The following is a 12,083-nucleotide window of genomic DNA, read 5'->3' as shown; positions in this document are numbered from 1 at the left end:
ACCATGGGCAGATCCCATAGCCCCTGGACAAGTCTGAACTGACTAAGATATTCATGGTGAGGGAGGTGCAGCCTAAATGCAGCAGCATGGTGTGGGAGGCTGATTCTAGGAAAGAAATCACAAAAATTATCATCTGAAAAACACAGCTGTTTTATTTTCAGTAATGGACTTGAGCCCACTTAAAAGTAGCTCCCTCTCCCCTCACAAAACAGGTTAGAGAGAGAGAACTGTATCTTATTTTAAACTCTTGTCTTGTAGTTTATCCTTAGTGTTAGACTGGACTATAGAATATCCTACATGCTGTCTATCTATAAGAAAGAATTTGGAGAAGACAGCGAGAATGTTGATAGCTCCACCATCTCTCCACCAGACACACCAGGGCTTGCCTCAGGTAACTGTTGCTGTTGTATTGCAGTTTATTGTTGTTTTAGTAAGCAATGAACAAAACTACTTCAGAAAACTGCATGTCACTCCAGATTGAAAGCTAGAGGGGTGCCCACAATAATGGATATTTGCTGGGCTGCTGCTCTCTAATTAAAATTTGATTCAGTTTTCCTATGACAGTGATTTATTATTCATATGTACACTTCCCAAAGGTTTGTTACGTGACAAAACAAATGAGAGTGAGAACGGACCATGGAGGATGGAGTGGGGATGGATAGAGTTAGATGTTGCTCTGTTTTTCTTTCTCAGGTCTTGTGTGTCTATGAAGAGATGTGAAGGGGGTATTCTGGTTTTGCTGACAGAGCAGAGGGGGGTGGGTGAAAAAGGAACAGCAATTCACACTAATTCCTGAACAGATTTGTGTCATCTGCTAGTTTGGGGGGTTGGTTACATTAAAGAAAATATGAAAGACGCAGCTTGCAAAGTCTTTGGGGGCATAGATTTTCTTTGTTCTATTTGTACAGCGCCTAGCACAGAGGGATCCTGGTATGTGACTGGGGCTTCTAGATAATACTGCAATGCAGTTGAGAATTAAGGCCTGATCCTTCTCTCCTTATTATGGCAACATTTCCATTGACTGCTTCAAATAGAGTTTTCCTGGCCAAGGAGTCTGTAGTTGGGCCTTCAGTTTGTTGCACATACTTAAACAGAGATAGTAGTTTCTTTAGCTGTGAAAACTAAACTATGTTCACGTGTTTTGGGTTTTTTTTGCAGCAATTGTTCCTGACATAGATGAAATTGCAGCTCAGGCCGAGACAATGTTTGCTGGCAGGTATGCTTTCTGAAGGTTATACATCTGTCTGTATGTGCTCAATAATGCATAACATAGACTCTAGGACTGGAAGGGACCTCGAGATGTCATCAAGTCCAGTCCCCTGCCCTCATGGCAGGACCAAATACTGTCTAGACCATCCCTGATAGACATTGATCTAACCTGCTCTTAAATATCTCCAGAGATGGAGATTCCACAACCTCCGTAGGCAATTTATTCCAGTGTTTAACCACCCTGACAGTTAGGAACTTTTTCCTAAGTCAACCTAAATCTCCCTTGCTTCAGTTAAGCTCATTGCTTCTTGTTCTATCATTAGAGGCTAAGGTGAACAAGTTTTTCCTCCTCCTGAGACACCCTTTTAGATCCCTGACCTGCTATCATGTCCCCTCGAGCTCTTTTCCAACTAAAGAAACCCAATTCTTTCAGCCATCCTCATAACGGTCAGGTCTCAAGAACCTTTATTCATTCTTTTGCCTTCTCTTGACGCTCTCAATTTCTCATATCTTTCTTGAAATGCGGCTCCAGAACCTTGACACAATACTCCAGTTGACGCGTAACCAGCGACAGAGTGATTGGACAAGAATTGACTTCTCGTGTTGTTTAACAGCACAATCTTAATGCATCCCAGAACAAACGTTTGCTTTTTTTTGCAACAGCATCACACTGTTGCTCATATTTAGCTTGTAGTCCACTATGACTCATAGATCTCTTCTGCATACTACTTCTTAGACCAGTCTCTTTCCCAGTCTGTAGTGTGAAACTGATTGTTCCATCTAAGTGGAAGCATGCAATTGCTCGTCTTATTGAACTTATCCGCTTTACCAGCAGCTTTTTCCAATTTGTCCAGATCATTTGAATTTTAACCCTGTCCAGCAGAGTCTTGGCAATTCCCTCGGTTTGGTATCATCTGCAAACTAATAAGCGTACTTTCTACGGCCACAATTCTAAGTCGTTAATGAAGATATTGAAGCAGAGTCGGTCCCAAAAACAGACCCCTGCGGTACCCCCACTGTTAAGCCTTTCCAACAGAGATGGAGGCATTCATAATACTCTCTGAGTATGGTTATCCCACCAGTTATGCACCCACCTTATAGTAGCCCCATCAAATTGGTATATGCCTAGTTTATTGATAAGGATATGCTGCGAACGTACAAATGCCTTACTAAGTAGGATACCACATTCCACCGCATTCTCTCTATCCAATCCAAATCTGATCTCATAAACGGTAGAAAGATCTATCAGGATTCGTTTGACACTATTTTTCTTACAGAATCCACTGGCTATTCCCTATCACCTTACCTCACTTCCAAGTGTTGCAGCTGCATTTCTTTAAGTTTACTCTGCTCCATTATCTTCCCTGCACAGAAGTTAAATTAACCTGGCTGTAGTTTCCTGGGTTGTTTTTATTTCCCTTTTTATAGATGGGCACTATATTTGCCCTTTTCCAGTCTTCTGGAATCTCTCCCGTCTCCCATGACTTTCCAAAGATAATAGCTAGAGGCTCAGATACCTCCTCTATTAACTCCTTGAGTATTCTTTCTATCCAGATTTTTGTTTCTAATTGACAATTTCTGTTTCTTTTTTGTGTCTTCCTCTCCCTTCCTTTCCTTTTACTAGTTTCTGTTGTCACATAACATGATCTCATAGAGAGGAGGTGGTGGGAGTATAACCACTGCAGCATAGATGTTAGACATGGGCCAGGGCCATGAAGTTCAGATCTGGGTTCCAAACACCGTAAAATTCAAGTGTGTGTGGATCTGGATTGGACACTCTACCAAAGTTCAGGAGGGTTTGGATTCAGGTTTTTGGTTGGTTCCCTTCTCTGCTGGGGCTTGTCTGTCTGGGAAAATTAAACTGGTATAAAGGAAGGCGTGGATTTGAAGCACTATACTTATACTGGTATAACTCTCTGTGTGGATACTCTCATTCCAGTAAAAAAAGGTTTTTTTCTGGTTTAGTTTTGTCACTTTGGAAGTGGTTTAAGCTAAGCCAAAACCCCTACTTCTTATTCTGGAATAAGAATGTCCACATAGGGGAGTTATGCCAGTATAATTATATCAGTTTAACTCTGTTGGTATACTTGTATGAGTATAACTGGAAACATTTCCTTCCTAAAACCTTTAGACTCTAAAGATTTTCCCAGAGCTCAGGAGAAGGGGGAAGGATGTGTGAGATGGGTGTTCTTAACTTTCCTCACTGAGTATGTCCCTATGTGTTCTTAGTCTTTGCCAACAAGAGGAATGCCTTCAGTCCTGTCCCTGAACTCCCATAATGGAAAAACAACACACAGCTCTGGTGTGGCTCTTGGCACCTGAATCTTTCAACTGAACACTGATTTGCTAAGTGTAAATCTGCTTGCTGTCCTTCCAGATTATAAATATGATCCAGAAATATGATGCCTTTGGCAATTTTTACTGTTTTTTTTAAAGTTCATTTTCCCTACATTAAATTTTAGCAGCAGCGGATAGGGGAAGGAATAAAAAGGACAGGGTCAAATTCGTATCTGGCGCAACTCCATTGACTTCGGTGAGCTTGTACCACCAATGAATTGGTCACCCAGATGTAAAGTGATGTGTTTGCAAAATGGAGCTTAATCACAGTGTTTGATGCATCTTATATGTATTTACTTACAGCCAATACTGGCCATTCTGTTAGAAGTGTCAGATTGCCACAAAGAAAATAATCTTGGTATTGAAGCACCCATAAAATGAACTAAAATGTGTTTTTAATTTACATCTCACAGTTTGTTCTATCCGGTTTTAAGAGCTCCATCCAAGTGTGTGTGTGAGAGTGAGAGAGAGAGAGAGAGAGAGAGAGTGTGAGTGAGTGATTTACACCACAGGTTTTTAACTTACTTGGGCTTTTGCAGAAAAGAAAAAAATCCAGTGCAACTTGATGACGAGGGGGGCAGAACATTTCTACGAGTCCTCATTCACCTTATCATGCATGACTACCCTCCTTTGCTGTCAGGGGCCCTTCAGCTGCTATTTAAGCATTTCAGCCAAAGAGCAGAAGTTTTGCAAGCATTTAAACAGGTACAGGTCCAATGGTGTTCCATGAAATCTACTGTATGAGGAAAAAGAAAGTCATCTCAAAGTCTAGTAGTCTCACTTACACTGCCAGTTGCAGTATTAGTGTGTCCCTTCCTTATAAATTGAAGGTCCAAATTCAGCCCCTTGCTCCATGGGAGCTGCACATACACAGCTGCACTTCAGTGAGACAAGCTTGAGGTGTCTGAAGTCAGACACCCAAAAACAGACACACCTGGAATTGGAGCTGCGGTTAACAATGTAGGCCTGAGTGACTTGTCCAAGGTCACATAGAACAGCAAGTGAATAACAGAGCCAGGCATAGTACTCAGCTGTTGTTCTGTCTACTAGCTAACACCCCCATTTCTGTATCAATGTTTAACATGTTAATAGATTAGGGTTTAGAAACCTGATGTAATGGGGTTAGATAATAGAGGACTCTCTTGGTTATGGTGACTGATAACTTACTTGTTTTAAGGTCATTTGATGCTTATTTCAGGAGTTCACTAGTGTGTTGCTACCTCATTATGTAAAAGGTGGAGGTTTTTCATGCCGTAAAACCAGGCAAATGATAAATAGCTGGAAAGCCTTTGTTGTAATACTTTTGCAGAGTTGCATACTGGCCTCCCGCCAGGATATTAAAGTGGGACCATGCTGATTAGGTGCATAAATAGCTGCTATTCCCAGTTAAGTGAGAGTTGCCTACCTAATATGTTTTTTGTAAAAGAAAGGAAAAGTCTAATTGGCAAATAAATAAAAAAGGCTGCAGAGGAAGTGGAATGTGAATATGTGTGAACGAGCAGCACTCATCAATTCAGTAGGATAACAAGGCTGTATGCTGTTAAGCAAGCAGCCTATGAGAACTTCAAGATTATATTATAAAATAGTGAATATTTGTCTGCAAACAGCCATTTTAAAAAATATATTATCTATGTTCTTATCTGCCTTATGACAATATTAACTTGATGTGGCACTTTCATTTACATCAGTTTTGATTTCTTAATGGTGGTTATTGGGTTATACAGGGATCACTGTTAGGTCAAATTTTGTTTAATCTCCTCATTAATAATTTAGGAGAAAGATCAAATAGCCTAATAGGGAACTTTAAAGATGTTACTAAATTTGGAGGAGTTATGAACACCAATGAGCAGAAAGAAAGATTAGATATATGGGCAGGAAATGAAAAAACAGATTCATCTGGAAAAATGCAAGCAGTCATAACTGGGGGTAAATGATATGAGACCTGTCAAGCATCAGTGCTGAAAGAGACTTAGGTGTAGTTCCTTATAGCTGGTAATGAAAATTAGGTCACACGTTTTTGTTTGTTCCATTGTCAGTCAAAATGTTGATGATATTTATAACTGAAACTTCAAAATCTGGAAAATGTTGACTGTCTCTACAGTTCACCTTTGGATCTCTTGATTTCTTGTAATGTCAGTCATCTTTCCATGAAATATTATTTACATGGGATAAACTGCTTCTTACTATATTCTTTTAATACCAGAAGGAGCATAACCCTGGTGTCCCCGTTAGCTCTGCCATAGTTCTCAGGGGTTTACAGTCAGTTGTTTACATTGCAAACATTTTGCAGCGTGATGATAAAGCAAGCAGAATGTTTTAAACATTTGTAACCATTTTGCTTTGGGCAAAACGGTCTTCAGTGGCAATAATTTCAGTTTGACTTAAGTATGTGATTTAGGGCTTTGCTGAACTGGGGCCAAAGAGACTAAAGATAGAAAATTTCAGTTCAAAAGATGATGATTTCATAAGGTCATGAGGGAGTGAAACCAGGGCATTAAAATGAAAACCATTAAACAAACTTGACTATAGAGGTTGCAGCTGGGTCTGCTGTAATATAACTGTGGATTACTGTGTTTCCAGGTCCAGTTACTGGTGTCTAATCAGGATGTGGACAACTACAAGCAAATCAAAGCTGATCTTGACCAGCTCCGACTGACTGTAGAAAAATCTGAACTGTGGGTTGAAAAGAGCAGCAGCTACGAGAGTGGGGAGCTAGGTGACAGTCAGGTGAAAGGGGGTGAAGAACCAATAGAGGTGTGTTTCTGAAGTCCTATGCCACCTGTGTTCCTATATCGTTAACATGGAGTTTAAAGAACACTCTCTCTCTCATATTATTAAAGTAGACATTCAAAATGGTGCTGCTAGCAAGCAGGTGATGCCCAAAATACTGGGTAAGCGTTAGTATTAAAGAGGGAAGAACACAAAACCAAAGGTGCTTTAATAAGAGCTATATTATCTCAGAGGGAGTCTCCTTCAGTTAGGTCCAGCAGCAGTGCCACAGATCTGTTTGTGACATCACTCTGTTGCCGTGCAGGTGATCCAGAGGTCACACTTTCCCTATTCCCTATCCCTTTTCCCTGACTTTATTGCACGCTTTAATAGGAGGGGAAGAATAGACTTTCACCAAAACTTTGGCCAATCCCAAAATGAGTATTCGTGTGAGAAAGGAGGAGGTGGTAAGGACCCTTTTCAGTCATGCTGGGTGGTGCTTCACCTCTATCCACATCTCGATTCTCATGTAGTTACCTTAGATACATGGGATTATAGAAAATGTTTATGGAACAAGATGATATAACCAACTGCCAGGCAATGCAGGCTGGGGCCCAGCAATGATGCCATAATCACAAATCACACAGGGAAAATTTATAAGGGGTGTAAGGGGGAAATAATAATCTCTATGAAATAGAGTTTATGCTGCCATAGCTCCCTACTGTAGACACTATGTACGCTGACAGGAGTTCTTTTGCTAACTTAGTAAGATCAGCTCCCCAAACTGCTTTAGCGAACTCTACAAAAGCACTGTTTTTTTCAGCTTAGATGTGTCTATGGCAGGTGTTCTGCTGTCCCAGCCGTGTCACCTCGGGATCTGAGTTTTTCACACTGCTCTCAAACATGGCTATGCCAGTGGAACCTTATAGTGTATGCCAGTCCTCCAATTCAGTGCAGGACACTTGGCCACCCTTGTCACTTGAATGGAAGAGACAACATTTAAGTCTTATCTACACTTGTCAGTTAATTTGGACTAAGGTAGCATGTGAATTTAAAAGTTCAATAGCTATTTCTTAACTCCATATGTGGATGGTCTTATTCTGGAATCAGTGTGCTCATACATAGTTATTCAGGAGTAGTTATGCAGAAATAATTATAACTCCATGTATAGAGAAATCTTTAGGCACCTCAGAGTTCCCCCACTCTGCTCTGGCTCTGATAGGTTTGATTGTTGCCCTAAGTATGTTTTGAGGAACGTTAATTTCAAGCATTATGTATATATTAGGGTTATGGGCCCAATCCTACAGGCTTTACTGATGTAGTGAGTAAGCACTGCTGAACTGTGCCACCCATACTTTTGTGGAAGAGTAACATGCCATCCGTAGTCCCACGGAAATTAATGAGCCTATTTCAGTAGTAGGGTATAACTCCGTGTAAGAGTGGCAGAATCTGGCCCTGGCTCAGGGCTGTGGGATAGGATTCTATAACTGATGCTACAGTAGTAATTGCCTGTGAATTTTACAAAGAAAGCAAGGAGCCATTTTTAGAAATTCCCACACTCTAACAATACAGCCATTCAGAACAGAACATAAATTAGTACAGGCTCTGTGACTTCTTTGCTCCCTATGGGAAAGCATGATAAAGAACGTCTCTCACAGGGCATGATGAGGCGAGATATGCAACCGACTGCCTCTGATGTCCCAGTGGTGTGATTATCTCTGGAATACTCTTACAGGTTCAATGAACAGTTTTTTATTTTGTTAAGAGAGAGGATGGATTTAGTTTAATGCTGATCAGCACTTCCAGATAAGATATATAGTTCTCACGGATTATAAAACTACTTTTACTGAGGAAAAATGCTGATAAACGTAACAGGTAAATTAATCTTGGTTAACTAACAGTCCTGGGGCAAAGGACAGTGGTTAAATTATAGCAAAGAACCTAAAATATCTTCCACAACATCAATCCAAGCAGCTAGTAAGGAGCCAACATGCATACTAACAAACCCTAAACAAATAATAGTCTGTTGGTGTTGCAGAGATTAACACAAACATGCCAAATAACAGTGCTGACATTGTTATGAGCTGTCATGAATGGCCGAGCAGGATAACTGCTCCTTGCCCCTCTAGAAATTAAGACCAGATTGAATTTATTGAACTCCTAATTGTAGCAGCCAGGGAAAGAAAATTCAGGAAGAGGTTTCAAATTCAAATTAGTTCGTGGGTTTTTTTTTTTAAATGTAACGATTCACTAATACATTAGAAAGTTTGAAGACAGAGGGAAACTCAGAATCCCACCTGCTTCATTCTCTTCAATGTGATTTACAGTAGTTTGCGTCCTAATAGTGATACTGAGGAGGTGTCGTGAGAACTCCACCACCAGTTTTCTTCTAGATTCTGTGTCCTCAACATCATGGCCCAATCTTTCAGACTGCCTGCTGCCAGACTAGAAACACTGAAGAGGCAGGTGGCACAGAGCATCACTGCCAATTCACCCAGCAGGAATACTTGTTTCAGTATCCTCTCTGTCGGAATGTGGGTGGAGAGAACAGTGGCTGATGGCAACTGCTTATCGACTGTAAGCCTTAAATTTATGGCTTCCCCTTCTAATCACACACAGATGGGGCTTTTGAGGAACCATTTTCCCCATTTAGGCTTATTAGCAATGTTATCCCATGTAAACCTCCCAGCTCAACAGAAGCATCACATTTTCCGCTTTTAAATTCATTTCCGCATTACCCAGAGATGAGCGTTGAAGCATCATCTCTGCTGGAGGAACATCTTCAATCCTTGTGGTGGCAGGTTGGTGCCAGATTATCAACCTCCATGCACCTTAAATTCTTCATGCTTTTGAAAAAAAATCTATTTATCTTACCTACAAAAATTGTCTTCATCCTATTCTCCCATCTGCTGTGTTACACTCACTTAACTTCAGTCTGTAATCTTTCCAGGTGCATTAGAAATAGGGTTGGATCAAATACTATCTATCCAAAGTCCTCATGGCTCCCATTGTTAATCTATTTTAAGCACTTTACAACCTTTAGTATGTTTAACCTCCTATGAGGTAAGGAAATGCTGTTTTATTGTGAGGAAATGAGACAAAGTAAATTGTCCAAAGATCACACAGGACATTTGTGGCAGAGGAAGGAATTAAACCCAGATCTTCTGAGTCCCAGACTTGGACCATCGTTCCTCTACTCTATACTGCCACTTTGCTCTTACCTGTTATTGTTGCTCCTCTTCTTTATTTGTTGTTGTTAAAAATAGTTTGCTGATATTCAGTCAATTGCACTGAAAACCATTTGTGGTTGTGTTTAAATTATAGGAACCGAATATTTTAAGCCCAGTGCAGGATGGAACCAAAACACCTCAGATTGACAGCAATAAGAGTAATAATTACAACATTGTTAAGGAGGTTTGTATACCTACAAATGAGATGCAGTAGATTCATATTTGTTGTTATGGCACATTATATCCTTTACATTTGAGTTTTGTGGGGGGGCTTTGTCTTTTTTTCCTCCAGATTTTGATTAGACTCAGCAAACTTTGTGTCCAGAATAAAAAATGTCGGAATCAGCAGCAGCGATTGCTGAAAAATATGGGAGCTCACTCGGTGGTGCTGGACCTCCTGCAGATACCCTATGAAAAGGTTAGACTAATATATACTTATAGTAAGTATGTGAAGTCACTGATTGGACAGTCCTAAAAAGACCTGATCCAAAGCCTTTTTAAATCACCGGAAAGATTCCCATTGACTTCAGTGGACTGTGGAGCAGACCCAAAATCATGATATCCTAATTCTCTACTTTTGAGAATAAGGAAGCTGAGCTGAATTTCTAAGCATGGGTGCCAAAATACTGAGGACATAATTGAAAATATTCGTCTTGGGTACTCCAAATAAAGGCGGTGTCTTCTCAGACTTTGAATAAGAGATCCTGTACTACTGCAGTCGCTCTGGGGGAGAAGGGACAGGCATTGACTAAATGGAACCCCACAGCAGGATGCACAGATTGGCACTGTACATACATAACATGGGCATTTGTGTGTCTCAGGACCGAACAGTGTAATCCTTATGAAGTCCCTACTCTTGCCAAACTCCAGAGTTTTGCCTCAGAAAGGATAGCTTGATTTGGTCCCGATTTACTGATCTGACCACCAAAATGAAGGATCTCAATATCCTTTTCAGGAGCTCTTGTTTGAAAACTAGGTGCATCCATCTGTAGTAAGCACTAAAAAAAAAAAAAAAAAAGACGTGAATCCATTTGTATCTCCATTTATATTATCCTGAATTTGATGATCTGCTGTTCTGACTTTGACAGTTCTCTTCAGTAGGATAGTAGCTGTAACACTTGTTCATAGAATGGCTCAACATGCTTGTTAACATGTTATTCTAAGAGTGTAGAAAATAGGTGCCTAAATCTAGTCACCTAAATGTATATTTAAGCACCTAATTGGTCTGATTTTCAAAAGCCAGTGGGAGCTACAGGATGCACAGTACATTTGAAAATCAGGCACTTGATAAGAGCCTAAATATGGAATTAAGAGCCTGAATTTAGGCACTCATAAGAAAATCTTCTCCTTAGCTTTATTACTTTTGATGTACTCTATTTATTATATTATCTAGAGGTAGAGCCAAAATAAAACCAAATCATGAATGAAAAAAGGCAGACAGGAACACTGGGATTTGCAGCATGTCATGCCACTCTGGAGAAAAGTGGTTTCAGCCATTCTTGCTAGAGGGAGAGATGCCATCTTTGGAAGGCACAGGAAATTGGAGGAGAATTGGTACATTAATGATCAGATGGTATTGTGGAGGTTTAGCAAATATGTTTTATTTTTTCCCCCGTTTGATGTTTTTATCTGTAGACCGATGAAAAGATGAATGAAGTTATGAATCTAGCCCACACTTTCCTTCAGAATTTCTGTAGAGGAAATCCTCAGAATCAAGTTCTCCTCCACAAAAACCTCAATTTGTTCTTAACTCCTGGTGTAAGTATTTCACATGATTTATTGTTTAAAATAGATTAAGGTGATTTTGATTCACTGACATGTAATGCCAAATAAATAAATACATAATTTATTTCTTTTGTTTCTTCTCCATTAATTTTCTCTCTCCCTTTCCTCCTTCATTCCTTTTTCTCATTATGATTCTTTGTCCTTGCTTCTAAAGAGATCCATTTCTAGTGGAAAGCAAAATTGCATTTATAATTTATGGAGCGTTATCTGCAAGCATGACGTCTCATTGTCAAGATAGAATATCACACGTGGCTTGATTCTGATCTCACTTGCACCTCTGTAAATTAGGAGTAACTCCAGTGAAATCAGTGGAGCTACTGTGATGTAAAGCAGTATGAATGAGATCAAATCAAGCCCACATATTTTACTCCTATGTTCAGAGTGCTGCTGCTGCCAAGATCATTTTCCTAACCCGTCACTTTGACCATATCACCCCTGTTTTTATATTCCTCCATTGTATCTCCCTTCTCTTTGGTATCATACATAAACTACTTTGTCTTCACTTTCAAGTCCCTTCATAATCAATCCCCACCCTACCTATTGTTTCTCATTCGCTATCGCACAGTTGATGCTAACCTCCGATCAGCCCAGGATGTCTGTCAGCCTCCACTGCCCCGCTTGTTAATTTTTCAAACAAGCACTTTTGTGCTTTCTCGCATGGAAGGCACTACCCATAAACAAACACAAAGCTACTTCATTCTCCACTTGCCAACCCCTCCTCAAATCTGCCCTTTGCCAAGATGCCTAAAAAAGACGACATGGTTTAGATGGCTAGTGTGCTGAGACCACAACCTATCACGGTGACCGGTATTG

General features: G+C 40.2%; 1 protein-coding gene across 1 annotated transcript in view; it reads left to right on the top strand.

Moving 5' to 3' along the window:
* ITPR2 (inositol 1,4,5-trisphosphate receptor type 2) overlaps positions 1–12,083 on the top strand; it is a 357,167-nt gene that overhangs the window by 156,957 nt on the left and 188,127 nt on the right. Inside the window, exons 23-29 of the mRNA XM_032767262.2 lie at positions 259–391; positions 1,159–1,216; positions 4,086–4,251; positions 6,127–6,300; positions 9,580–9,669; positions 9,778–9,903; positions 11,121–11,243. Coding sequence (XP_032623153.1) covers positions 259–391; positions 1,159–1,216; positions 4,086–4,251; positions 6,127–6,300; positions 9,580–9,669; positions 9,778–9,903; positions 11,121–11,243 — 870 coding nt within the window. The remainder of the gene's footprint in view (positions 1–258; positions 392–1,158; positions 1,217–4,085; positions 4,252–6,126; positions 6,301–9,579; positions 9,670–9,777; positions 9,904–11,120; positions 11,244–12,083) is intronic.

The sequence above is a fragment of the Chelonoidis abingdonii genome, chromosome 1 (assembly GCF_003597395.2).
Source record: "Chelonoidis abingdonii isolate Lonesome George chromosome 1, CheloAbing_2.0, whole genome shotgun sequence".
Classification (NCBI taxonomy): domain Eukaryota; kingdom Metazoa; phylum Chordata; order Testudines; family Testudinidae; genus Chelonoidis; species Chelonoidis abingdonii.
This window is presented reverse-complemented; position numbering and strand designations above follow the sequence as displayed.